The sequence below is a fragment of the Zosterops lateralis genome (assembly GCF_965231275.1).
Source record: "Zosterops lateralis genome assembly, chromosome: 6".
NCBI classification, from domain to species: domain Eukaryota; kingdom Metazoa; phylum Chordata; class Aves; order Passeriformes; family Zosteropidae; genus Zosterops; species Zosterops lateralis.
In genome coordinates, this window is record NC_139761.1 from 53341215 (window position 1) to 53369042 (window position 27828).

At 50.5% G+C, this 27828-nt stretch overlaps 1 protein-coding gene across 2 annotated transcripts in view; it reads right to left on the reverse strand.

Annotated features, from left to right (window-relative positions):
- Positions 1–7802: 7802 nt before the first annotated feature.
- Positions 7803–27828, reverse strand: part of BAHD1 (bromo adjacent homology domain containing 1) — a 35116-nt gene continuing 15090 nt past the window's right edge. Inside the window, exons 2-7 of one of the 2 annotated variants that reach the window (XM_083864042.1) lie at positions 21458–23101; positions 17991–18349; positions 16264–16423; positions 15222–15298; positions 13149–13240; positions 7803–10939 (exon numbers count right to left, since the gene is read on the reverse strand). In XM_083864042.1, the coding sequence (XP_083720168.1) occupies positions 10750–10939; positions 13149–13240; positions 15222–15298; positions 16264–16423; positions 17991–18349; positions 21458–23084 (2505 nt within the window). In that variant the 5' untranslated portion in view covers positions 23085–23101 and the 3' untranslated portion in view covers positions 7803–10749. Of the gene's footprint in view, positions 10940–13148; positions 13241–15221; positions 15299–16263; positions 16424–17990; positions 18353–21457; positions 23102–27828 lie in introns of both variants that reach the window. The other variant, XM_083864041.1, reaches the window with a different exon arrangement.

The window sequence follows — 27828 nt, forward strand, 5'->3', positions numbered from 1 at the left end:
AAGTCAAACACTCTGGATGAATGCACTGAGCAATTCCAAGGAGATGGTCAAACACAAAAGCCACTGTTTTCAAGGAAAACTTTGTGCTGAAAGGTCTGGTTATAAATTCATTGATATGCAGTTGGCTGGGCTTGCAAAGACCTTGCTCTGAGCTGAGTGCCTTAACTCCGAGCTCACTCGGTTCCTCAGGCTGAGCTCCGCTCCGCAGGGCACGGCTGTGGAATCACTTCTGCCCGGAGCCATCCCGGGAGGTTCAGCTCCTTCACGCCAGGAGAAGCAGCGGGCGAGGCCACGACAGCGATTCCCCCTGGGATTTGGGGGAGTGAGGAGGCAGGGAGCGAGGCGGAGCGCATCCCGGTCCCCGGGGATGGCACAGACAGCGGGAGGGGAGCGGAGGCCGCGGGGCAGGCAGCCAGCAGGGCTGGCAGACACTGCAGGGATGCACATCCCCCGGGCTATACGCGCTCCCCGAGCAGCGCAGCGCTGTCACACACTCCACACGCTCCAGCTGGGCCCGAGGTCGGGGCCAGGTCAGGAATACCGCAGGCGCCAGCGCAACGGGGACAGCGGCTCAGGCAGGGCGCTCCCAGTTATCCTCCCAGATCTTCCCCCCCAGAAAAATCAGGTTGACATGCAAAACCCATTGCCAGGTTGTTACTAAGTCAGTAACAACCACGGCTCCCGTGTTGCACCCTTTATCCTCCCGCTGACCGGTCAGTGATCCCTCTGATCCCGGGGCTGCTGGATGCACACACACACACACACACACACAGACACATCCTCGGGAGTCGCAGCCAGCCGGGGTTTTACCACCAGCGCTCAGTACAAACACGCATTAAATCCATCGCAGCTCCCAAACCTGTATCGCAGGAGAGTCTCCAAGTCTCTTAACTCATTCCAGGTCTATCCGCTGCTCTTTACACGGAGTTTCCCGAGGCTCCCAGGCGGCTCCTGCGGGGCTGTAATGAAGTCGTGACTGTGTGTGAAGTTCCTGCTGGAATTTGTAGGCAATTAATGTTTTTTGTGGTTTCACAGGCAGCAGGACGAGGACTGAATCTGCTCCAACACCTTCGAAACCTCTAGCATCTCTTCATCCAAATCATTGTCCTCCAGGCAAAAAAAAAAAAAAAAAAAAAAAAACCAAAAAAACCCCAACCAACCAACCAAACAAACAAACAAAAAACAAAAACAAAACAAAAACCCAAAACAACAACAAAAACAAACGGCAAAGGGACCCATAAGGACCCACTTGACTGAGACCTGTTTAGGTTTGTAACCTCCTTCCCTGTGCCAGGAGTGATAATGGCCTGTGAAGGACGTGCTTTGTCCCAGGAAAAGTATTTGATGGGAATATTAGAGACTGATGGTGGATGGGTGCTGGGAAGTTTTGGGGATAAGCTGAATGAGCGGGGGCCAGGGGGGGATCTGGCTGGGAACATGGACAAATTTATCCTGGAGGAGACAGTCAGACAAGGGAGGAACGGTGCCATCTGTGTGGAGCCCAGGCTGGCTGACTCGCAGAGTCCCAGAAGCATTTAATCTGGAAAAGGCCTCCAAGATCATCAGATGCAATCTTCAGTTGTGGTACTGAGGAAAACTTCTTAATATCCTGACCTTGTTCTTCTTGATATGGTTTTCCATTCGTAACCTGGATTTTATAGGAACGGGAAGTTTTGTGCCTTCAGGCCATCTTAGGCAGCTTGTTATTTAAATTGCTGTGTAATCCCTAAAAGCATTTTCCTGAGTGTTCCAGAGGCACTTCCCAAGGAAAGTCTTAGGGTTTATCATCAAGCCCACTGTAAATTCCAGTCGGAAATCCTGGGTCAATGAATCACGGCAGCATCATTCCTCTTTTATTATTACTGACACACATTTATGTACACACTCCGTTTGTTTTTTCATGTTAAATTCCCTGTGTGTGCACAGCAGGACCCTACTGGTGCTTTTAATGAATAAACATGCAGAATTAATCTGACATTTTCTCTAAATGCAGCATATTCGGAAAGTTATTTCCAGTGTTTTCAAGCCTGAAATGTATCAGCATCAAGGTGGTTTGGAAAATGAGCACTGAAAGGAAGAAAAATGAGGGAGGAAACTCAGGATCTAGGGGAAGGCAAAGAGCAAAGAGTAAGTGAATCCCATCCCTCATGAAAAATTAATTATTAGAAAAATGAGTTATTATAAAACACGAGCCATTGTTAATTAGATCAAAGAAGATAAGTGACTCCAGCAAGAATTCTGGCCTGACATCTGTCCCAACAGGATTAATTTAAAATAAACATCAGGAAGAATGAAATAAATCAGTCTGTTTCTTCCTCCTCTTGCTCCAGACCATTGAAGACTGAGGCTTTCTGTTAAAGAGTGATGAAAAGGGTTTCCCCCCCACTCCCATCAATTAAAAAAAAAAAAAAAGTTGCATTATTCCCAGATTTTAGAAGAAAACTAATTAGGAAAGTTAAATTACAAGAACATTTGCTCAAATATTAGGAAAAAAGTGGGTTGGGAGCAAGGGGTCTGCCTTGGATTTGAGGGATTGCAGCCTGCGTGGATCCCAGGCAGGTTTCCAGACCCACACGTGTCCCTGGGGCTGCTTTTGCCACATCGTGTTCCTGAGACAGGGAGATCCCATGAGGAAATCAGTTCCCACGGGGAGTCTCGGCTTTCATCTCACAGGGAGGTGAGAACAAAACTCAACGGTGCTCGTTAACATGCCATATAATTCCCTTTTTATAGACTAATTACCTGATGTGCTACAAATCCAATCCCACTCGTGCATTTTTGGCTGTGATAGGGGAGAAACTTCCCCAGCCTGGGACAGGGAGAAGCATCTCATTGCTAAATCACCCTCATTCAGAGCAGTGCAGAGTCTGCTCCTTGAGAAATCTGTCTCCCTGGCCCAGGACAGCAGAGGATGCTGTTTCCTGCCAGAGGGGTCATTTGTGTAGAAGAAAAAAGAGGGGAAAAGGGGATTAAGTGGAGGTGAGGGAACATTCTGTGATCTGAGAGCACAAACCACTGCACAGGCTGACTGGGATGACGTGGCCAGGGGCACCTGCTCTGCTCCTTAAATCCAGATTCAGGGACCACCCAAAAAATGGAGGAGAAATCAGAGTCAGCTTTGTGCAGCACAGTCACTACATATTAAAAGGAAATAAAAATTAGATGTTCCAGGGACAAAGAAAACCCAGGGAATTTGCTCTGTGCCCTGAGCCAGGTGCTGAGGAACAGGAGAGTTTACCTGTTGCAGAGGAAAAAGGGAGTTTTCTCACCAATTCTTCCCAGAGAACTTGATTCTTCCAGAACCAAGACATTCCCAGTGTGGGAAGCAGAAACACTCTGGAAACAGTCACAAACTGCTTCCTCGTGGGAAATCTGTCTGCCTTCCTGCCCTTTTCTCATTTATGGAGTGCTAAATGCTGCCAGGTGCCATCATCCCTATCCCAGCTTTTGTATGGACTTTTACAGTCACTGCATCCCTGTTCAGGCAGCAGCACGGGAATAGCAGTGAGCACAGCTACAGGAAAAGCTGGATTATTGACGAAGTTACATGATTATTAATTACATTATTTATGAGTGCAGGGAAAACAGAGCAACAAAGTGAATTCCCAACAACCTGACTTGCTGTGGAGGCTCCCAACCCCGCTTTGCATCATATCCTTTCAAAAATCCTTCTCCATCAGAACAGCTTGTTTGCTGTTTTCTAATACAGCTATTCTGGTGCTCTTTCTGTGAGCAGAATAATATTCCTGGAGAGGCAGGTTTTTTCCAGCCCTGTTAAATTGATTTGCTTTTAAGAATCACTGGGCGGTCGAACCGCTCCAGCTCCGGCTTGTTTGTGCAGAACACTCTGGAGAGGTTTATAGAGATATTAAAATTAAATATGAAGTCACGGAATAAATGGGGCCTCCATTCAGTGTGCCTTGTAAATCCAGTTTAAATGGTTCCCTTTATTAAATATCCTTTCCTCTTAAAAATGGATTAACTGCTCTCGCTGGAGGCTCTGACGGAGAAGCTGTTGGATCCCTATGGCAACGCCACGCTCCAAGAGACCCCTCACTCTGTGCCAGCCCCTTGGCTTTGTCCCAGTTCAGGTATCCCCATCTCCAATTATTAATCATCATCTCCCAGTATTAATTACAACCCCAAGGCCGGCACTGAGCACTGTGCTGCAACTTCACACAGCCTCGGTGAGTCCCATCCCATATGGAACCTACGAATAGAGGTTGGATGCCTCTCCCAGCACACCTGGCAGTGCACACCTGATTCCTCCTCTGTTCCCCCGATTTCTGGGCTAGTTGTTTCCTTTTACTCCTACTTTTGGTCTCAGTCTCTCACAGCACTGCCCAGTGCCGCTCCCAGGGACTCTGCAGAGCTCTCAACATGTGTTCCAGGCTGGCGTTCGGCATTTAAGGAAAATTCATGTATAAAGGGGTGATTTAACTGGATTTTGGGGTTTTGCAGGAGACTGAAGCAGTACAGTCCTGGCCAGACCCCATGTGGCCCCCCAGGACAGCTCCCTTCCTTCCCAAGGGACAAATAGGAATTACCTTTCTGCCAAGGTTCTGCCAATTACCTTCCCCTGTCACAGGAAAAAGGCTCCAGGAATGTCCAGCTTGATGTTTCCAGAAAAATGGCTCTCTGCACATGTGCTCCAGGACCCTGACGTTTTGGGCACAGGGATGCAGCCATGGCAGGAGGAGCAGCTGGAGAAGAACATGAAAAGCTCAACCTCATTTTTATTCAGCTTTGAGTGACACAGGCAGTGCAGAGCCATTCCCAGAGTGGCTCTGCGAGGCTGCGGCTGCTTTCCCATGGATGGAGCCCGTGCCAATGGAGCTGGGGGCTCCCTGTGCTGCCACTGCAGCATTTGGAGCAGCATGGAGCAGCAAGAGCCAATGCTGGCACACAGGGATTAGTGAGCAGCTATCCATTATCTCCCTTCAAGCCCCCAGCTCAGTGAGCCCAGTGTTTATCCCATATGGATGGGGTGAGAAGGGCACAGTAAAACAGGGAATTGCCCACGCTCAGGTCCCTGAACCACTCGGTTAAGGGGACATGTATCCCTTTTCCCTGTGTGGCACCAACCCTGCCAGGGCTGGTCCTGCCACTGGTGATGGGACAGATTCCACCCCTGGCCCCTGCATGGCTCCTCCATCGGCAGGGACGGAGCTGGGCGGGTGCCGGAGCACTCTGTCACATCCATGTGACAGTCCCAACTGCTCCGTCTCTTGGCTCGCAGGGATTTTGGCACAGTTACAGCCAATTATAATTAGAGCCATTAAAGCCGCAGTTAAACGCAAGCAGAAGCTCGTGGCTTTCACTCCAGGTGGGAAGACACTTCAGCCAGTGCTGGATGCTGCTCTGGATCTGCTTGCCTGGGACATGTATGTGGGGAGTGAGGTGAGGAAGCCCCAAGAAGGCTCCCACAGCAGCCCCAGAAGACCAGCTGGCCCTTTGCCTGGAAAAAAGAGCTGCTCCAAAGCAGAACAAAAAGCCACACTAGCATCTCTGAATCTGCGGGACAATGCTGTGCCTCTCAAAGGATTAATTCCCAAAGGTCAGGATGCACTTTTCAACAGCTCCTATATTCTCAGTGTGCTCATCCTGGTGCCTAAGTCTTATCCAAAGCCTCTGGAAGTGCCCACAGCCCCAACAGGTCCCTCCCAGCACCCCAAGTGCCTCCTTATCCCTGCAATTGCCACAAGGCTCTGTCACCTTCAGACACTGCACGTGGAAATGAGGGAAATGGGAAACAGCAGGTTGGCTCTGCCAGGTACCTGAACCACTGCTGGTCATCAAAACCTGCCAGGGGCTGCCCAGCTGGCCAAATCCGGGTGGGATTCCAATGGCCACACACCTCAGGCTTTCCAGCTTGTGAGTCCATGTCTTCCTGAGGCATGGGGACAACCAAGGACAAGCTGTAGCCAAAAGGACTCTGCCACAGTGGCAGCAGAAGGCTCCTGGCAGCATCAGTTATGACACAGGACCAGTTTGCTGAATGTCAGATCCAGGAGAGCCGGATACGGCTCCGCACACCTCCCTCGGGTAGCAGATTTCAACAGTAAATCCAATTTTGTCTGACATTAATCCCAACTTTTCAGCCCGCCACAGATTATCCTTTTGGTGACGGCTCACCAAAGAGCAGGGAGGGAAAAGCTTTTTCTTGGTTGTCTTTCCAAGGGACCTCTCTGAGGGAGCAACAACACCTGGAGAAGCACCAGAGCTGGCGGTGGGTCACTCACAGGGGGCAGGTTTCTGTTGCATTTCTGGCACTCACATCACTGATGGTTCCCAGTAACTAAGCCACATTAAATCCAACTGGAAAATCTCAAATTGGTTCTTCAGCAGAAATCCCAGGCCATGGGGTTGGAAATATGATGCTCAGTGACCCTACACCAGCTCACAAATGTACATGTTCCTGGATGAGCGCCTTCTTTCTCTTGGGAGGAAAATTCCCAGATGAATTCACTTCATCACTGTGGTTTCCTTTTTCAGGAATTCTCTTGGTTTGATCTGCTTCTCCAGGTCTGTGCTTCTGGCAGCTTCCTGTGAGAAGCTGTGCTGACAAGGCTGGGAGCAGGAAGCAAAAGGCAAGGATCCTCTACCAAAATCCCTAATCTTAGGAAGAAATCAGGAATTTATGAACAGGTGTGATGCTGGTAGGGCTGCAAGGGGACAGGAATGGAGCAGCCCCAGCTCATCCAACGGGGCCATCTCAAAATCTCCTGCTCAAGGTGACTCAGGAGTGAAAGATGCTGCAAATATTTGGAAAGATGCAGCCAGGGTCCAACAGATTCTCCAAGGATTATTCATGCAGTTCTGCCATGCCCAGCTCATCTGCATTCAGTCCACAAGCCACACATGCCCCTCACTCCCTTCTCTGTCATTAGGAGCTAATTCCATGTCAGACATTACTCTTTCCTTCTGTCCATTTTGTTCCCAGAGCTCACCCTCTCCCTCCCCTGGTGTGCAAGGGCCACAGCCCCAGGAAGCAGCAGAACATCTCAACACAGAATGGAAATCGTGAAAGCCAAGGAGGAGCCTGTGGGGCAGCTCCAGAGGAGCCACAGCTCAGGACTGTGTGGGAATGGCTGTGTCGCCACCCAGTGCCACAGGAGCTGCTCCCCATGAGGATGAGTGTACAGGAGCCCCTGCATGTGCCTGTGCCTTCAGCCTTGCACACCCAAGCCCTGTCTCCAGCTGGGAGCACCCCTGAACAGCTCTCACCTACATGTGGCTGCAGACATTCCTATCAGGTACTCCCAATCCCATTATCCTGCTCCTCAAGCAGGTTATTTGACTCCTGCCTGCTCTTCTCCCACTTGGAATTCTTCTGGCCACTTGGGATGTCTGTGTAGATGGCTCAGCTATTGGACCTGTCCTCAGGATGCGTGTGGCACTTGGTGCCATGGGGCACTCAGATGACAGAAACTGGTGAAGACAGCGCTCCAAGCGAGACACTTTTCCAAAGCAACATTCCCAAATGCTTCCTTCAGGGTACCTAAAGCCTATCTGAGACAAGATCTGCCACCACCACCTGCCCTGCCTGAACAGCAGAGACTCAAATATTCCACTGACAGCAGCTGTCAAGAGCAGAAAAGTCAGTCAATCCCTGCCTATTCTCCTGCCACTTGCTCTGTTTCTATGGAAAACCCCACAGATCACTCATCCCACAACCCTGAGCACCTGCATCTGCTCCCAAGCACTCCTAACTCCTGCAACCACCACGTCCAGGCAGAAAGTTCATGCAGGGATGGGAAGAACAGTCCAGCACTGGTTTGTTTTCTAAATCAATACGATTTTTCAAATTTATTTTTTAAGAATTACTTCTAATATATCTTTCTCACAGAAGGAGGGAATAGGGAATGTTCTCATTCCATCTGTAAACAATGAAATACAGATCTGGGGAACCAGGGAAGAGACACAAAAAAGTGCATTTTACAAAATTATCAACTAAAATATATTTTACATGTATTACGCTTCAATTTAAATTCTACCGACTGCATTTTTCAGTTTCAAAAAATATTTCCATATCTAATAGATTAAAAAAGCAGGAAATCTTTTCATTAGGGATAAGACATCTCAGTTCATTTACATGCTGTTTGCACAACAGCATCAGCAACCACGTGAACCTCAATGTTCATGGCCTGAAGCAGATTCAACATGAGAAGAGTCATGTTTGTCCTCTCCAGAGCTGGACCGAAGCCCGTTACGGACCCAGGGCAAGGATAATTTCCTTGCTACCTGGAGAGGAGCCAGGATAAGGTGGGAGCAGGGGGAGATGGGGCAGAAGGAGGAATTTCCATGAGTTGCTGTGGTTCCAAGGCTGGGTCTCACACCTGGGCCCAGCTGCAGCAGTGCTCAGGCTCACCTGGCCGGTGGGTCGTGCAGCATTCCATGTCCAAAGCACTGCCAGGGAGAAATGGCCACAGCAGCTCTCCTGCTTCAGGTTCAGGGGCAAAGGAGTCCCCATGAAACCGAACATGTGGATTTAGGGCTTCCCATCACCTTCCACCCACTGTGGAGTGCAGCTGCTGTGCTCCCCCATGGCCGGGCAGCTGCCATTCCCTCCATGTCACGGGCAGGAGCAGCTCCACTTCTCCACTGTCCTCCCTCCCAGCTACAGGGGAAAACCACTTCATATCCTCCCCCAGAAACATCAGAGACCATGTTCTCCAAAGCCTCCTTGCACCCCTTCACCCGAGTGACCCCAAAGTGCCACCACTTCCCAGCCCATTACAGCCCCACCATGTCATTCCAAGAGACCCACAGTGCCAAGTGAATTGTTCAGGAGAGATCTGGGCAATCCCTTTGACACCAACAGTATCTTGAGGTATAAGTGAGAGAAGATGCTTCACCTGACAATTCTTGCTTGCACACCTGGGATCCCCCTTTTTGGAGCTGGGTGTTCTCCCTGGGCTACGCAGGTGGGAATAAACAGGAATTTTTCAGCAGGAATCATCCATCAGCTGCAGGGAGATGCCCACCTGCTGTGGCAGGTGCCAGACCTTGTCATCCCCTCAAGCCATCGCCTCCAGACACGTTCCCCTCTTTGGTATGTAGAGCAAATCTCTGGAGAACTCCTCCATGCCTGAACTATATTCCATGTAAGGAATTGGATGCCGTGGGTTTTCTCTCCAGGCTGGGCAAGTGTGTGGCCACTGGAGCAAGGTGACAAGCCCTGTGTCCCCAGGGAGTAGAGGGAATGCTGCTTCCACTGATAGGGTATTAAAGCAGCATGGACACTTCACCATGGAACACAAGTTCAGAAGCCCCAAAAGACTGGGAAAATGCAGATCCCTCATTTCAGTGAGTGACTCCAGCCAGCAGGAATGTGGGTGGCACGGGGTTGGTTCTGCTGTATGTTAGTGCAATCTCAAGCTGGACTCCCAGCCTGGTGCAGTGACTCCCCAGGATGTGACACTGTCCTTTGGTTTGCTTTGGGATTAACTCCAAGTTAGCGTTGAGATAAGCTAAGGTCTGTCTGGGATCTGTACAGGTAAGGCAAGAGGCAGGACCTGCAGGGCTTGCATGGTCCATGCGAACTTCTCCCGATGCTCAGGTCCTTTCAGGAGCCACAAAGCCACTTTGGTGAGCTTGCTTGGACACTGGGATGAGTTTGGAGGGGGAGAGGCTGCTGATGGCTTCAACAGCATTCCCAGAATCAGGACAGTCACACAAGGAGGGAATTTTAAAAAGCCAAAAACACACAAAAAAGGGGTTTGCCACTTCCCCCTCTGGCTTCTTCCCACTGCAGATACGCGGCGATAAGCAAGGTCTGTAAATGACACTACAGGAAACAAACTGGGAAGAAAGAGAAAATCCAGGGGCCCCTGAGCCATCAGAGGAAGAGCAACACTCAGAACAGAAGAGGAAACATGTTTCTCCTCAGCAGAGCCCACTTTGTGAGCTCCAAGCTTCCAAGCAATGCGTGCCAGTAAGTGCTGGGCCTTGGGAATGGGGCATAGGATCCTGTGGCTTGGTCAGGACACCTGGGACAGAACCAGCTCTAACCCTACACTGGAGTGTGACACCTGCCATCTTGCCAGCTTCCTCTGCTCCACCATGGAGCAGACTCCAAGCCCCAGTCTAAGTGAATCACGGAGCAGTGAGGTGAGGGGAGGGAAAAGACGAGGGAGAACAGGGGTCACCTCTTCCCCTGATGGAGCAACACCTATCCAAGCATGACACAAGGCCACTCTGCACCCAAGCAGCTTCCAAAGCTGTATTTTGAAGAAGCTCTCACTGTGGGAATCCTCAGAATCTGTCCTATGGGACCAAGAAGACTCTCCTGTGCTCTGCCAAGAACTGGGCTCAGTTCAGGGCCCAGAAACCACCAACTGTCCCAGCCGGACTCAACAAACACTGCACTGACACATCCCTCCTGCACCTTCCCGCTGCTCCCCCAGCCACGGCTCTGCATTGCTTCCTGGCTTTTATCCCCTGCAAACCCTCCCAATAGATGCAGCTCTACATACATATATAGATATAGATTTACTTATGCAAATCCCTATATCTATATACATATATTTATTTTTTTACGTATATATTTTTTTCATTTATGCTTTTAACGAAGTGCTGTGCTTTCAGCTGCTGCCTCCCCCCACAGGCTCCGCTCCTTGCACGCTCCCAAGTCCCGGGACGGAGCGCTGGGCGCTCCCACCTGCAGCAGCACGAGGTGGGTGGGAGTGCACAGGTGTCCCAGGCCACAGGTGCTCCGGTGCCGCCCGCTCCCAAGGCAGGGCTGTGCTACTGCGGGTTCTTCAGGATGCGCCCGTGCCTGAAGTCGTAGACGTGGCGACAGAGGAAAACCAGCTCGGGGTCCGTGTCCTCGGGCACCTTGCGGTGCAGAGGGGTGGAATACTCCTCCGAGGGAGGAACCATGATGGTTTTCCTGCCCGGGATCCCTTCGACTCGACGCTTTGCCAAGGCACAAAATCTGCAGAGCAATCACATCAGGAGAGTTGTCAGAGGATCCTGGAATGCTTTGGGAAGGGACATTAAGGCTCATCCAGTCCCAACCCCTGCCATAGGCAGGAACCCTTCACTAGGTTCTAACTTTCACTAGCCCAGGTTGCTCCAAGCCTCATCCAACCTGACCTTGGACCTTGCCAGGGATGGGGCCGCCACACCTTCTCTAAGCCAGGGCCTCACCACTCTCATAGGGAATTTATTCCTAATATCCCATCTATCCCTGCCCTTTGGCAGTGTGAAGCCATCCTCCCTTGCCCTGGCACTCTAGGCCCTTGTAAACAGTCTTTTTCCATTTTTCCTGTAGGCTCCCTTGAGGTACTGGAAGGGGCTATCAGGTCACTGCAAAGCCTTCACTTTTTCAGGATGAACAATCCCTATTCTCTCAGCCTTTCCTCAGAGGAGAGTTGCTCCATCCTCAGATCAACCTGATGGCCTCCTCTGGACTCACTCTAACAGGTCTGTGTCCTTCCTGTGCTGGGGACCATGAACTCATTCCCTCTCCTGCAGCCTGTGTCCTGCTGGGAGCCATAACTGCAGCTGCTGGAGGATAAGGGAAAGGGAAGGAATGTGGACAAAGCTTTGTTCAAAGAGAACTCCTGCAGGAAGCAACACAAGTTTATATTTCCATACTGGTGGATATCATACAGCACACCAAAGATGATAGCAATTAACCGCTTTGTTTTTACTACTTTGGCCTCATTTTTGTTAATTAGCCCCTAATAAATGTTTATGCACCAACGTTTAGGAAAACAAAGAATTCAGAATGCCTTCAGGGAACATCTCTCAAAGGTGACCTGACCCACAAGAGCATGCAAAAATTCCTGCCAGCAGCTGTTCCAGAAGACTGGGGTGTTAGAATGGAAAGGAACTGCTTTGATCCAAAGCTTGGGGATGGGGAGATTTTGTTTGGTTTGTTATTGTTGGGGTTAGGTTGGTATTTTTTTGTTTGTTTGGGGTTTTTGTTCTAGTGTTCTCAAAAGAAAGATCAAAATTCAGCTTCTAAACAGTTTGTACACCAGTTTGTTTTTTAGAAATTCCAAAAGCAGAGCCCCGGGCAAGGAGCAGGCTGAGAAGGAGGAAGAGTCCTCAGGCATCCCCTCCCTGTCAGGGCTGCACAGACCACGAGATGCACCCAGCAGAACTGAAGAGATTTAAAGCACTGGTTCGCATTATGGGTTTGTGCCCATTCAATCCCTACTTTCCTTCACCCCTGGGCATCCATCACAGGATGGCAGGCTGGAATATGGATGCTGGGAAGTTCTTACTAACAAAGCTGCAATTCAACCAGCAAGAGCTCAAACTATAACAGCCCAAGTCACTCCAAGGGGTGCTGCTGCCAAAATCCCAGGATCTTGTGTCCAGCATGAACACTGGCACTTTTATCAGCAGGTTTTTGGGTAGTCTGACACCTGTGTCCCACAAGGGGTGGATATATAGGATCTCTTCCTAGCTCATGTAGTTTTTAGCTTCAAATTCCATGTTTTCCTGCACACCTGTTCCTATCTTCTTTGAAACCACGTGTAGTGGTCATACAAGCATCAATATTTGGGAGTCCCTTGAGAGGAGCACAAGAGGCTGGGGAAGGGTTGGGAGCACCAGGAGTGGCTGAGGAAGCTGGGGGGGAGGCTCAGCCTGGAGAAAAGGAGGCTCATGGGAGACCTTCTGGCTCTCCACAGCTCCCTGACAAGAGGGTGCAAACAGAGGCTGTCAGGCTCTGCTCCCAGGCAACAAGGGACAGGTTGAGAGGAAGCAGCCTCAAGTTGCACCAGGGGAGGTGTAGGTTGGATATTGGAAAAATTCCTTTAGAGAAAGTGTAGTCAGGCCTTGGAACAGGCTGTGGTGGAGTCACCATCCCTGGGGGGATTCAAAAGCCGTGTGGATGTGGCACTTGGGGACATGGGGCAGTGGTGGCTTTGGCAGTTCCAGGGAACAGCTGGACTCAATGATCTTAAGGGACCCAAACGATTCCATGATTCTATACAATCCAGAAACGTAATGGATCTGGAGTGGGAGAAGCCCCCAGCCTGCAGCAGAGCAAGTGTCACTAGCCCAGCTCCAGCCACACCACAGCCCGCAGGGCAGGGACAGCGGGGCCGGCTGGAAATGAGCAGGGTGAGAGAGGCTGGAGGCAGGGGGAGGTTTGAGAAGTGCAGCAGGTTCAGAGCTCCACCTACCTGCAGTACTCCGCGAAGGTCAGCACGTAGCACTTCTCCTCGATGCAGGCGACGCTGTTCTCGTCCTGGTGCCGCGAGGCAAAGATCTCATTCTGTGCGAGGAGGGGAGGGGACAGGTCACCCGGCTGCCCCGGAGCCCCGGCAGGCACGGACAGCTCCACACCCTCACCCACCCAGAGAGCGAAGGGCAAGCTTTGCACCTTCACCCACCACCTTAATGTGGAGTCACCAAAGCATGCCCATGGTGAAAACTCTCCAGAGTTGGTGTCCCACAGAATCCAGGCACCTCCACGTGCTCTGTGCACCACATTTTTGTCCAGCATCAGTGAGCAAAGCACTGACTCCCCCACCATTCACCCTGCCCAGCACATTTTGTGAGACCGAGTGCCCCAACTTCACATGAATTTCCTATGTCAAAAGCTCTTCAGCAGCAAGGCCATGGCTTCCTGCACTCCTTGGTCTCCCCTTTCCTCCTGGATTCTCTAATCCATCTGTAGATCAAAACTTAAGGAAACCCTTCTTATCCAATCACTTCCTCCTCCCAATCCAATTTAAAAGGCTGGTTTAGTGAGAGAAGTAACAACAGCCTTTTTCAGAATCATGGGACACCTTCCACTATCCCAAATTACTTCAAGCTCCATCCAGTCTGGCCTCCAACACATCCAAGGAGGAGCAGCCACAACCTCTACTGGCAAACTTCTATCCAATTTTTCCCACAGTAATTTAGGGAATTTGGCTCTGCAGCAGGCAGGATTGGTTATACACAGGGTAACCCGTATGGAGCCACTGAGAAAGTCAGATCAGCAGAGATGATCTCTGGGAACACAGATGCCCTGCATTGTGGAAGGGAATTCTGGAAGGATTCCCTGCAGGCTCCATTTCTGCTTTGCTAGAAGGGAAACCTCACAAAAGGGTGAACATCTGGGGACGAGGTTGATCAGGGACACTGGGAGTGCCACACCTCCCTTCTGCACCTTGGGGTTCTGGCTTACTCCTTGAGTCAAAACTACCTTAGTCACTCTGGCAAGCCTGGCCCAGCCCTCAGCCCAAGCTCTCTCTTGTTTGAAGAATTGTGTAATTTAAGTGGGTTTGCAAAAACCTGGCTTAATTCCTCCTGGCATTCTCCCTGGACTGAAATGCAAGAGGATACACTCACCTTTCATTTATAAAGTGCCACATTTTTGTTTAGAAACTCACCTGTGCCCTGCAAGCGAGGCATTTACAATTCCCTGGCTGCTCCCAAGTCCTGCTCTAAAACCCTCCCTCCCTCCCTTTTTATTTGAAAAAAGTAATAGAAATTAAGAAAGCACAAAGTGTTTAAAATTGGGTTGAACACAGCAGTGAATTCTTCACTCCCAGTTAAAACCAGCTTGTTCTGTCACCCAACACAAGCCCATGCAAAGCAGAGCAAGGCGTGAAGTCACAGTGATTCACACGTTTTTTCTTTATAAAGCAACTCCATTATCCTGGCACAGCATCCTCAAGTCAGACTTTAGTTCTCATCATAAATCTTTGCAGGGCAAGCAAGGATGATGCATCCACGTTTCTGTACTAAACTAACACGTTTTTGGAGTTTAAGAAGCAGATTAAGGGATTTATTAAAAGGCAGCACATGACACAGGCACTCCAGCTTCCTGCAAAATGGCAGCAGGAGCTTTTGCATCAGGCTCTGCAGTCCTGTAGGAATTAGAATATGCTTTTGGAAAGGTGCCTGATCTTGATTCAGTATAAACTTATTCTTCCTTATTCTTAAGGTAACAGCCAAAATTACTTTTTACTTAATATGTGGAATTTTCTCAGATTAAAGGGAGAAACAGCAACACTCAGCAGTTTCTATTAGAGCCTCCATGTAAGGAACTCAGCAGTTTTCTCCACAAGACAATAGATCTGGGGGAAAAGCCCAACTACAGGACACCACTGCTCAACACATCTGGCAACACCTGCATCACAGCTAAGAGTGCTGTGTTGTACTCAGCTTGAGGCCACCCAGGAATGTAGGGAGATGTTGGGGCAGTCCCCTGTTCCTGCAGGAGCACAGGGAGCCCGGGATGCCCTGCCCCAATCCGGACTCACCTGGTGCATGCTGGGGTTGCGGCCTCCCTGAGTGTGCTCTGGTCTGTAATACCACAGGAGGCTCATCATCAGCTCTCCTGCAACAACACAGATCAAAACAAGTCAAGCCTCAGCTTTCTCCAAGCGTTTTCCTACTCGTTCCTGGCTTCCTCCTGCTGCTCCATCCCCTTCATTCCCACAGCGCTCACGGAGAGGCAGCTGTGGCTGATAAATATTTCATGCTGAACTAGGTGTCCCTTTGTTACAGCAAGAAGCTGCATGGAGTCGGTCATGTTGCTTTTCCACTACACCTTCGCCTCCTTCTACTCAGGTTACAACATCCCAAGGAAGTCAGGCACAAAAAACTCCCCAAACATTCAAAAATATAACGTCTCCACCTGAAAAAGGAATCCACTCAAGACACAAGCTGGAAAAGATGCTTGTCCAAAGGTGGGAACGTGCAGCATTGATTCCCAGGTTCGGGGCAGAATTGCTGCTGCACTGACACAACCACAGTGGGCCTCACCACACCTCGAATTACGTCTTCTACACAGAATTTTTGGGGTTTCTTTTCCCCCTTTTAAGCACAACCTCTACTTTAAAGCATTTGGTTCAGCATCCTTGGATCAGGGATTGGCAGTCAGACACCATATCTCACCATAAGTCCCCACAACTCCCATCCCCAGCCCTACTGAGGTCTATCAGAGCTGCCGCAGAAGAGCCCTGCTCCCACCAGCTCCCAGACCAGATGTTGGATTGGAGCAAACAGCAGCTCCCCCGATGTTTGAGTAATGAACTAATACAGGAGAGGGCTGCTAAGACGGGCACTTGGCAAATATTATGCGCTTTCACATCCAGGAAGATTTCCATTTATCAGCCCCAGACGAGTGATTAAGGAGCATTTCAGTTCCTGGAACAATCCAAATGGAAGCCACAGCGCGCTAATCTCCTCTCCATCACCCTGGTACCCTAACCAGCCTGCAGCTCTCCCAAGATGCATCCTATCCCTTCCCTGCTTCCAGCTTGCTCTGTGGAGCACACACCCACCCTCCTGGCACAGTACCTGTCTTGGGGTCCTCCCAGAGTGCGGAGATCTTGGCGACGTAGGGCATGGATTTCTTGCGGGGCCCCGATTTGAGAAGCACGGTGTCCCGCACCCGGATGATCTCCCCGTCCCTCTCCACAGCCTGGTAGCTCTTGCGCACGGCCGGCTCCGGCTCGTTCTGCACACACAGGAACCAAAACAACCCCAGTGAATGGGCAAAGGGCGGCTTCATGGTTCTCCTCCATAGTGCTGCCAGTGATGAGCAGCTCACCATTGGACAGCACAGCTCACAAAATCCTTAATTGCTGAAATTAATACTCTTATTTCAAATTAAAACACATTCACTCCTTCCATTCTGCACGCTCAACTGCAATATTCAGGAAAATCACCTTTCCACCTGCCTACTTGGAGGCTGCTTTTCCTTCCCATTCAAAGGCACCAAAAACCAGGTGTGTTTTGAATGCTATTTCTCTGATACAAACACGGTAAAAAACCAATAAAACATGAAATATTTGACATAAGCAGGGCAGGGAGTGGCAAGGGAGGCCATAGCACAAAGCCTTCCCTAGCAGGACTGCCAATGATTCCTTTGTACCCTCTGACAGTATGAAATAATCACTTTTGGGACTATGAACAGGGCGTTCTTAGTTTGCTTTTGCTCTGAGTTTCATTTCAGAATGCTGAGCAGGATGGTTTAACCTCCTGCCAGATCTCCCAGGCAGGATTGGAAGCATCTTTAAGGAGATTAATGCCTCGCTGCTCCTTTGGGGTGTGACAGCCCGAGGGATGGATGCACAAGGCCAGTCCCCGGCCTTGACAGGCTTCGTTCTGGCACAGTCCTTGGCACCTGGACATAGTCCCAAAGGCTAAAGCTCCAAAACCTGCCTTGGCAAGGTTGTGCCACTACACCAAGCAGCAGCACAGACCCTGCCTGGACCACAGCCCTCCTTCCTCCTGACATCTACTGCACATCAGTGCCTTGTCCCACCTTCCCAGACACCACGTGGGGCCCATTTCAAGCTCTTATGCTTTAATAAGATGAAGGATATTGCCTTCTCTTGCAACTGAAGTGGACTTGACTGGAGCTAATTGAATTCTCTGGCAGGAAATCTCCCATCTTACAGGAACCAGTCTCTGCCCCTGAATGCAACAAATGGGAAAGTACAGACAGGAAATCCCTGGAGGAGCAACTGGCTGTGCCACCATGCGAATTACAAGAAAGGGGATTTTGGGTGCTAGAAAAATTCCACCTGGGAGCCAGTATACTGTGCTCTGGGAAATCCTTGTGGGGCTACAGACACTGTAAGTGAGAGCCACCTTATGAGAGCTGCCTCTAGACCTGCCCCTTATAATTGAGGCTACAGCAACCCTCAGCTTCTCAGACAGGTTTGCCCTACCCAGGAGAAAGCAGCTGGAGGATGATCCCTGTAGGATGGACTCCCACGTGCCTCAGGTGCCACCCCTGTACATGCCAGAACTGGGAGGATCCATCACCTTTCAGCTGAGGCCAGCACAGGAGCAGCAGGTTCTCCTCCCTTCCCAAACCACACGGTGCAAGGTAACACCAGGGCACACAGGGAACAGAGCCAACAGTGCCTCCGCTCCCACCGGAATTTCACCGAGAGGTTCTGGACAGCACCTAGTGACCATCTCCAGCTGGAAGCGAGCTCCAGAAGCCCGAAGCCTTCATGCCTGCAGGTGCACAGGCAGCTGTCCCTGCCCAGCCCCAGCACTCAGACACCTACCACGACGTAGACGGCCTTCTCGCAGGCCGTGCCCACGGGGATCCAGCCGTTGGTGGCTCTGCGCCGGCTGATCCGCTGCTGCTTGGGGTGGGAATGGCCCCCCGCCGCTTTGCTGTTGGAGGCGTGCAGGCAGCCCGGAGTATTCCGCAGCCCAGACTTGGAGCCGCTGGGAGGCTTGGAGCTCTGAGGACATTCTCGGGCCATGGTCTGAGGGTCAGAGTTGGGGGTCTGCAGGTGAGGGACAGGCTCTGCAGCCGGCGGCACGCTGGGCACGGGACATCCTGAGAGCGGGTGGGCAGGCGACGCAGGGTGTCCTGCCACTGGGATTGTGAGGTTCAGCTGGTCCAGAGACTTGCAGCCTTCTAAGGGAAGGGAAGAAATGAGTCACGGATCTCATCTGGAACCTAAAGAAACCACACAGCCGGGACTGTCCCACACTACAGCTGCTTTTCCCCGAAATCCCCTTTATTGCATTATAGCTGTAAAGACTCTCTGGGCTGTAATTTCATTTTGCACTGTCACTGGATTGTAAAAGCAAAGCCATTTCTGAGCCTGCGTGTTCCAGTGCTCCGCCGATGACACTGCACCACAACAAACCCATCTGAATCCCAAGTAATGCCAGCCAGGAATACACACAAGGCTGGCCAGTGTCCAAAGCAGTTCCAGGCTGTCAATATGCATAAAGGAAATAAAAGGCTTATCGAAACAATGGGAAGGATTAAATCACACTGCCAAAAGCAGCCAGCTTCTTTCAAAAAGCCAAATTCTACTAATCAGGGAAAATTGAGAAGATTCTTCAAATTAAGTCCAGAAAGATGAAACAAGGTGGAAAGCGACCACAAGATGCTGCACCCTCAGCAAAACCGTGTCCCTGCAGCAGACACAGGAACCTCAGCAGGTTGGAATCTGGCTGACGCTGCCTCTCAGAGCATCCCAGAAATTCCTTGCTCTGCTCAGGAGGCACAAACAAGCCTCAACCCAGACCAAGGCCAATGGAAGAACCAGTTGTAATTACGCTCTATCAGCAGGAAAAGAGCTCCTGGATGAACATAGGAGCACCCTTGTTCCCTAAACCTGAGACTGCTTTTTGGGGTGACCAAAGGACAGCTCCAGTCAGGCTCCAGGAGATGCCTCAGACCAGAACTTACAAATTTGAAGGGAAAATTCCATTCAAAGCCACACAGCTCCAGCCAAAGAACTGCTGGGACCCCTCACAGAGATGGGAAGTTATTCACTTCTGCCTCCTCACCTTACCCTCCCTAAGGGCTGCAGCCAAGCCACTGTGGAGCTGTGAGTGCAAGGGATGCCACAGATCATTCTCATCAATCAATAAATCAATTAATCAATTAATTAAATGAACCACGAGTAACAAAGGCCACAGGAACCCCTGAGAGTGTGTGGACATCAGGCACTGGCAGGCACAGGACACGTGAAGCAAGGAATCACCTCTCAAGTATTTTGCTTACAGAAGCAGCTTTTAGGCTTGAGCTAGAGCAGGATGAAGCTTCACAAAAATCTTCACTGAACATCAGGGCCCTGGTGTAGAGCTGCTCTTGGTGGCACCCTGGGACTCCTTCCTTGGTCACACACACTTCCAGCCTCTCTCACGGCACTGGCTCTAAAGCAGCTCTCACAGCTTGTCCCAGCTCCTTTCCACCACTCTGCTTCCACACTGCCCAACCACCACCCAAGATCACAGCTTGGTCCCTGGATTTGTACCACACAGATACTGATATTCCCCTGCAAAATCCTGGAAGACACCAAATCAGACAGATGCAACACACAGCATTCGGCATGTCAGAGTGTATCCCTCTCTGATGGGAGCCTGCTGCTTGCAGCCAAAGTATTTCTTCAGTTTACTAAAATGCCCCACTCTAGGGAAGGAAAGTATTTCAGAGGTGCATAATTATATAAAAATCAATCCTTAAGCCTAAGGCCCTGTCAATATTCTGTGAAAACTCCTTATATGCTTCAATCCACAAACCAAAATCTCAATGATTCCAGTGTTATAGGTTTTTAAATCCAAGTTGCTCCCAGGAAGGAAATCACAGCAAGTGAGATCTCAGTAGCGAGGTGACACACTAGCAAATACCACTCCTGGAACTGCTGCTGCCCTTGCCAGCACCAGGAAGAATCACTGAACCCACAGGGAGGGCTGACCTCTGGAAAATACTCGATTTACACTGCCTGGATCCTCCTGGCTGCACAAAATCAGAGGCACCAGCATGCAAAAGCTGAGGAACAAAGTAGACTGGTATGACCTCAGGGCACTACACAGAAACTGTCAGGCAAGAACACACTGCTGAGCTGGTTGTCTTGTGAGCACTCCCCTTTCAAGAGCTCTGAAGGCACCAGCGAGCCCTGTCTGGCTGCTGCAATAGGAAGCAGCACCATGACAGCAGGGATATTTCGGGAAAACAGAAATTACACTTCAACCAAACGCTCCTGAGTTTCAGTAGCTTCCTACAACGGAAGATGACAAAGCCTCGCTTAAACCAAAACTCCATCCACCTACCTGAAAATCTGTTCTCAGCGGGTAAGTCATGCCAGCTCTTGGCTGGAACACGTGGTTAGTCCAAAGATCCCACGCTGGCACTCCCAGCAGCTGGAGAGCAGCCTCCTCTACAGACCAACTTTGCAGCACTGTCCAGCCTGATGGCTTTACACACAGTACTGGTATCTGATAACCCCCACACAGCACTCCACTTTTAAATATTTAAAAAGGTATTTTTCAAAGGCAGAGGCAAAGCTCCAAGATAAAGCAGGAAGTCTGAAAAGCAGGCGGGGACAGAGGAGAGCCAGGCAGGACAACATTTCCATACCCCCTCACCCCTCCTCATTCCAGTGCGTCATTATCAGACACAGAGAGCAAAGATGGGATCAAGAATTCCCAAACTAACAGTGCACCTGGCACTTAGACCACCACAGTGAAACTCTCAGTGCAGCCCTGCCAGCTCTGATCGATCCATGGAATCCAAAAAGCCTGCCAGCCCCCAGCTGGCACCATGAGACTCTAACAGCAGAGGTAATGCCTGCTTCTCACAGGCTCTGTGAGGATCCTCAGCCGCCAGAGCGAGGTTTTGGGATGGGAGGAGTAACTCATCGTGGTGTGTTCCCGGAGTGGCACAGCGGGATGGCGTGCAGGAGCTGAACCCAGCTCCTTTTACACAGATCAAAGCTCAGCCTCAGCTCCAGCGTGACAAGCCGTGAGTCAACTTCTCGCTGCCCAAATCCTTTCACCGATTCTCAGCTTTCCACACCAACAAGACCTTTCAGTGGGAAAAACCCTCCAGGCTAAAAACGGGGGAAGGGGAGGTGGAAGGCGGATCCCTTCCAAGCCGCAAAGCTCGGCTGTGGAGCTGAGAACTGCTAACACAGAGGGAACCAGCCTCCAGGCAAGCAGGCACCGCACCGAGCCACCCTCTTCTCCCAGGCCGGCCGGGGTTTGCGTGCACTTTGCACCTTACCTGCTGCAAAAGGCATTTTGTAGGGGTAGCTGTTCCGTCCGGCGTGCACGCTGCCGATCCTGCCCTCGGGCACATGCACCACGCCGCAGACGCTGTAGCTGCTCACGGCCGCTCCCTCCCCGCAGCAGTACGGAGAGCTGCACCAGTGCAGGGGCTGGAAATGAGCACCTGATGGCAAGGAACCGGAAGATACCAGGAGCCCCTCGCAGGTCGCAGGCTGCGACAGCTCGTCCTTGGGATAAATGGAGCAGGGGGAATAGCCACTGTATCCACTTTGGCCGTAATAAACATAAAACCCGTTCAACGGAGTCAGATCTGAGGATTCATAGAGACATCCACAATCCGCGTGATTCCCGGGCACAGGCAAGGGAGGGAACTGCTGCACGGGAAAGGAAGGCTGATGAAATTCCTGTTTGGGGGTTGGGGATTTCTCTCCGGGTCTTCCATACTCCGGCTTCATGGAAGCTTGTCCTCCCATGAGCAGAGGCAGTCTGTGGTAGAAGCCCTCTGTGCTGGCATAGGAGCCAGACAGCGACTCGTAGGGGACGGGCTCTGTCGTCCCATAGAGCCTGGAAGAGTCCCGCTGCTCCCCTTTCCCAAATGTGCCCAGGGTCTGGCCTTGCCAGCCGTGCTGCCCATCCATTTTTAAGCTAGCCACTTCCTTCTTGGATTTGACACAGTTCTTCCGACCGGCTTTGGCCCATTTGAGTGTAGATTTTGAACAGTGGTTCTCAGACTTGCCCTCTCCATCCGATTTACTCCTCTGTTTCAGGGGTTGGTCTTTCTCGTGGGTCAGCTTCAGGAAGGCCACGGCGTTCAGGCTGGCCAGTCTCTTTGGGGTGGGATGGTAGGAGATGGCACCATCCTCCCTCTTTGCCCCATCATCAAAGACCTCGTCCAGCGAATGCTCACAGCTATTGCATTTCTGACTGGGCTCATGCCGGTTCTTTCCTTTCCCTGTTTTCACAGCCGGTTTTTCCAGGGCAGGCCAGTTGTCACCGGCTTTGCACTGCAAGCCCTTGAGGGTACAGTCCCCAGCAGCCTTCCCGGAGTCCCTGCGGAAGCGCCTGCCGGATAACAAGCCATCGTCCCGTTCGAACAGCAGGTTGTTCACTGCCTCTGCATTCAGCGAGGCCAGCCGCCGCTTCCTGGGCTCTGAGGGAGCAGGATCAAAGTCCTGCTCCGGCCCAGGATAACTTACTGTGCACTTCTCCCCGGATGACTCACTCTTGCTCACTCCCACAGGCTGAACTTGTTCCGAGAACAAAGCAGATCCCAAACCCTCAATCCAGCTGGGAAGGTGCTTTTTTTTACAGCTCGGGGTCTGTTTGGACAGAGAGCCAGCCACATCCTCCAGCCTGGTGAGGAGCACCTTGCAGGTCTTTTTGCTCACTGAGGAGTGCAGCCGCCTCCTCAGCGGGTACGTCTTTCGCACTTCGCGCAAACCCTTGCCTTTGTTATTCCCTACAAACCCACTGGGACAGTTTGGAGCCTCCGAGGCATCTCCGTCCCGCTGCTCTGCGTTGGCCCTGTCCATCCTCCTGCTGCCTGTTGGCGACGAGGCCTGGCCAGCAGAACCAGCTGGGTGTTTCACAAGGAAAAGTTGTTTTTTCCGGGCATGCGTCATAGGATCAATGTCCAATCCTGGGAACGAACGGGAGAAAACATCTATTAATATCGCTGAGAGGGTCCCATCTCCTCACAAAGCACCAACTGCCAATTAGGAAATATTTGGGGAAGCTTGTTTCTATACAGCAGAGCCTATTTGGGTGATGGCCAGTTAAGCCAATTAAGAGACAGGATGCAATTAAATGTGGTTTAATATTAGGCCATGGAACACGACAGTAATTAAAAGCAAGGTGGTGATGGCAAATGCCACAGCAGCTGAAGCTGGATCTGGACAGAGAGCTGTTCACCCATCTCTCTTTTTCACTGATGCTGTTCCTAACATCTTACAAATTCCCATCAAATCTCCAAAATCTGAAGGCTGGTCCAGGGCACAGAGCAGAAATAACCCCCAGTCTGTGACTGCCTGCATGCTGATACAGGCAGGCTGTTCCAGTATCATTTTCTGAGACAATTAGGCAAAAGAAAAACAAAAAGTCCACCTACTCAGTTGAAAAGAAAACTTGGGCTATTAAGCAGAGACCTGCCAACATTAATAAACTAAATACATGCAAATCTGTGTGCAGGTTGGAACCTGGCTGCCCGCTGCTCTTGTCATTCCCTGTAGTTGTGTTTTAAAAAGTTGTGGGCATTGAACACCAAATCACGATGGGCAGAGAGGCCTTAAAGATACATTCATGGCAGGAAAAAGAAGCCTGGGCTTCCTGAGTTATCCAGCACCCAATTTCTAATTAAGGAATTCTGCAGTCTGAAGGAGCACACGTTAGCACAAGAAGCTGTAGGTCCACAGCTAAGACAGGATATGGCCGGGTGATACCAACTTATAGACATTAAAAATGTCAGTGTAAATGAGTGATAGTGGAATGGATTTAATGAAGTCTGTCTCTGAGCATCAGAAACAGCAGCAAATGACAATTACTTTCATTCAATTGTATTTACAAAATAGTAGAATTCCATTTATTGGCAGCAATGAGCTGATCTTTTTATCAGCATCCACCTAGGATGTGTTTGCTCTTCCCTGCAATCAGGATTCAGGCTGTAACTCCCCTCAATTGACACTGGTCTGCCACTTTTGAGGCTTTTAATTAAAGCTCCTACTGCTTTGGCAGTGATTAGAACAAAGCTCCCGAATTACAAGAACTGTTCATTTGATATGGTTTAATCAAGCTGATAATTAGATTATCTATTTGAAATAAGCCTGATGTGTTTTAATTGCCTTACTTATATATGCATTAACTAAGGGAAAGTCAGGAATTGAAACCCGCTGGGGTTTGCACGGTGCTTTTCTAGATGTCATGCTCTTGGCAATGGGTTTTGGGGTGACTGAGTTCCTCCACCTGGTTAAACAGGGTATATCCCATGGCTGGTGCCCCAGGAGGAGAGCTTGGTGGGGAACAAACATTTATAAGGGTCCACATTTTTCTTATTGGAAAATCAGGCTCTGGGAATTAGGAGGATCAAATCAGATAGAATTTCATCCAGAACTGAATTCTTCTTGCACAAGAGGTTAAACTGACCACATGCAACCTCTGGAGTTTGGAAGAGGACTACAGTTTTAAAAAATGGATCAGACAGAGCAGAATTTGGCAGAGGCAGAACAGGTATCCTGCAGAACATACCCTGGGGAGGAGAACTCTTCCCAGGCTATATGGACCAGTGGTTTCCTTGCAACTTTGATCCTGTTTTCTACTGTCCTTACTGAGAGACTGAACCTCTGGCAGAGACGAAAATCCCAAAATAAAAAGCCATGGTTTGCCTTAAAGCCAGCATCAGGCACCTTGTTCTTCTCAGGTTTCCACAAGCAGGAGCCTGACCTGACCTGGCACCATACATCCTGGGGGGTTTGTGCTCAAATGAGTTGGAATGACTGCTAAAAACTGGGTGCTGTAGGTGTGACTGTTCATGCCATAGACACTCTAAAGTTAGGAAAAGGCTGGGAGAGACTGAGGGAAGGGGGTGTAAGAGAACTGGGATCGTTCAGCCTGGAAAAGCTTTAAGGTGACCTAATTGTCCATTCCAGTAGCTGAGGGGATCTACAGGAAAGTTGGAGAGCTTTGAACAAGGGCCTGGAGTGACAGGACAAGGGAGAATGGCTCTACCCTGGCAGAGGGCTGGGTTAGATGACATATTAGGAATAAATTCCCTGTGAGGGTGGTGAGACCCTGGCACAGGTTGCCCTAAGAAGCTGTGGCTGCCCCATCCCTAGCAGGGTCCAAAGCCAGGTGTCCCTGCCCATGGCAGGGGGTGAACTGTTTTGAGCTTTAAGATTCCTTCCAACCCAACCATTCCAGAATTCTGTGATTCATTGCCAGCACCTATGGAACAAAACCTATCCTTAATATGCTGGACTACTCAGAGGTTTTTCCACACCTCTGCAATCACCTGCACTGCATGTATTCCTTTTGTGAGAGGGATGCTCCTGCTCCCAGCTCACCTGGGATCCAGCAATCCCTCCTCTTCCCTCAGCACAACACAGACACAGAGCTTTTGAACACAGCTCAAAACTCAGCCCTCTGACAGGCAAATGCATCATTCCTCAAAATCAGAGGCCTGCCGAGCTTCCTTCCAGCGAGTATTGTGCTCCTGCCAGCTGGGAAGGGAGAGTGGCAGAGCTCTTCATCCTCTCTCCACCTTTGTATTGCTTCACAAAGCACAGAAAAGCTCCCTGTGCCCAGAATTCTCCAAGAAAGTGCAAGACAATGTCAAGAACTGAAAGTGAAGATACTTGAATCAGAACCACCCATTTACTGCTTGTGGCTGAGAAACTGGATTAATGGTGAGAAGACACTGAGGTGTTGGAAATTAAAGTTTCAAGCAGCTCAGTCTATCCAGCTGCATCCAGAGCCCACCAAGCATTTTTAAAGCTAGTTGGAACCGCTGCCTCCTTATCATAGAATCCCAGAATGGTTTGGATTGGAAGGGACCTTAAAGCTCATCCCATTCCAACTCCCTGCCACGGGCACCTTCCACTAGCCCAAGTTGCTCCAAACCCCGTGCGACCTGGCCTTGAACACTTCCAGAAATGGAACAGCCACAGCTTCTCTGGGCAACACTCCTCTGGCAACTCCTTCCTCAAACCAGACTAGTTCTGAAAAACCATTTTGCCAGCTGCTGAACCCAAACCAGATCAGAAAAAAAAAAAAATTAAAACCACTTCTAGTTTCATACTAGAAGAAAAACATTACCCAAACAACAGCAAACTCAGGAGAGAGTTGATGCCTCATTAGCAGGAAAAGAAGCAAGTGTGATAACAGCTGCATGTTCTGTAATCATGCAGCTGCAGCATCTGTCTCTCCCTCTCCAGCACTTGATTGCAAGTGAAATTAGAAGAAACTAGTCTGGGACTACCCCTTCAAGCCCCATTTCCTCTCCAGAGCTTCACTACGGAGACGCGCGCGTTCCAAGAGACGATGCCAAAAGCACAGAAATTAAAGGTTTTAAAGCTCCTAATCCATTTGGCACTTCAATAACACACAAAGAGTTACGACAACACCAATCCTCCTCCCCGTGCACAGCACTGCTCCGATGACTCTCAGCCCTACCTACTTGAATCCTGTCTATTCATTTCCATTGGAACAGCTTATGCTGTGACAACAGCCCTACAACTGTGAGTATCTGGAGGATTGGCTCCTTTCTCCTTGCTGCTTTTGCAGGCAAGTAATTCCCAGTGCTCTAAGGAACGTGCTGCATGGAAGAAGCCTTGCAGGAGCTATGGGAAATCCAGATAAATCACAGCAGCATCAGGTATCCCAGGCTGAGTTCCTTGAATGCCACGCACGTCCCGTGAGTGGAAACATCGCCTCCCTCTCAAACATTCAGAAAATCTGTAGCTGCTGGAGGCTGCAATTCATCTTCCCAGGGTCCAGTCCTGATTTTTCTCTCGAGACACTCTGAAAGCTACATCATCCACATGCTCTGGAGGAAACTCTTTATACAGAGCTCATTAGGCTGCAGCAAGGGCTGCTTTCTCTCACTCATCAACATAGCTCTGAGCATTGTACCAGAGCAGGGCTAAATGGGATACTGGGAAGAAATTCTTCCCTGTGAGGGTGTTCAGGCACTGGCACAGGTTTGCCCAGAGAAGCTGTGGCTGCTCCACCCCAGGCAGTGTCCAAGGCCAGGTTGGATGGGGCTTGGAGCAACCTGGAATAGTGGAAGGTGTCCTTAGCCATGGCAGGGGGATGTATCTTTAAAATCCCTTCTAATTCAAGGCTTCTGTGATTCACTGCCAGCAGCTCCTGAAAGCCATGTGGACACACGGCCTCCACAGCTCCCAAAAGGCTAATAAAAGGGATGTGGGGCAACACTGGCACAGCCAAGAGGATCTCTGGGAGCTGTCCTGGACTGGGCTCTGCTTCACTCCCTGCTCCAATGCCCCGTTGCGAAAGCCTGTGTGTGCTCCAGCCACCCAGCTGGGAGTTTTGCAGCCCGTGTGTGGCCGTGATAAATCACAGCCAACTGCAATGAGAGCCTGGGGCTTCACACCCCGAGTGCCGAGCGTGTCCGAAAGCAGCGGCACAGGGAGCGAATCCGGCTGGGAGCAGGCCTGACCCGCGCTACCCGGAGCCAGAGCTGGGAACACGCCCCAGGAGCTCTCCGGATGATTCCTTGGGAAGGTCTGGCTCAGCTTTGGTTATCTGGTTTCAGATCTTGCCTAGTGGCAGTGCTCTGTCTGGGGAAGCCAAAATTACAGTTCTCTGGCTGTTCTCACACTCTCTGCAGCCTCAGCAAGCAGCATTCTCAGG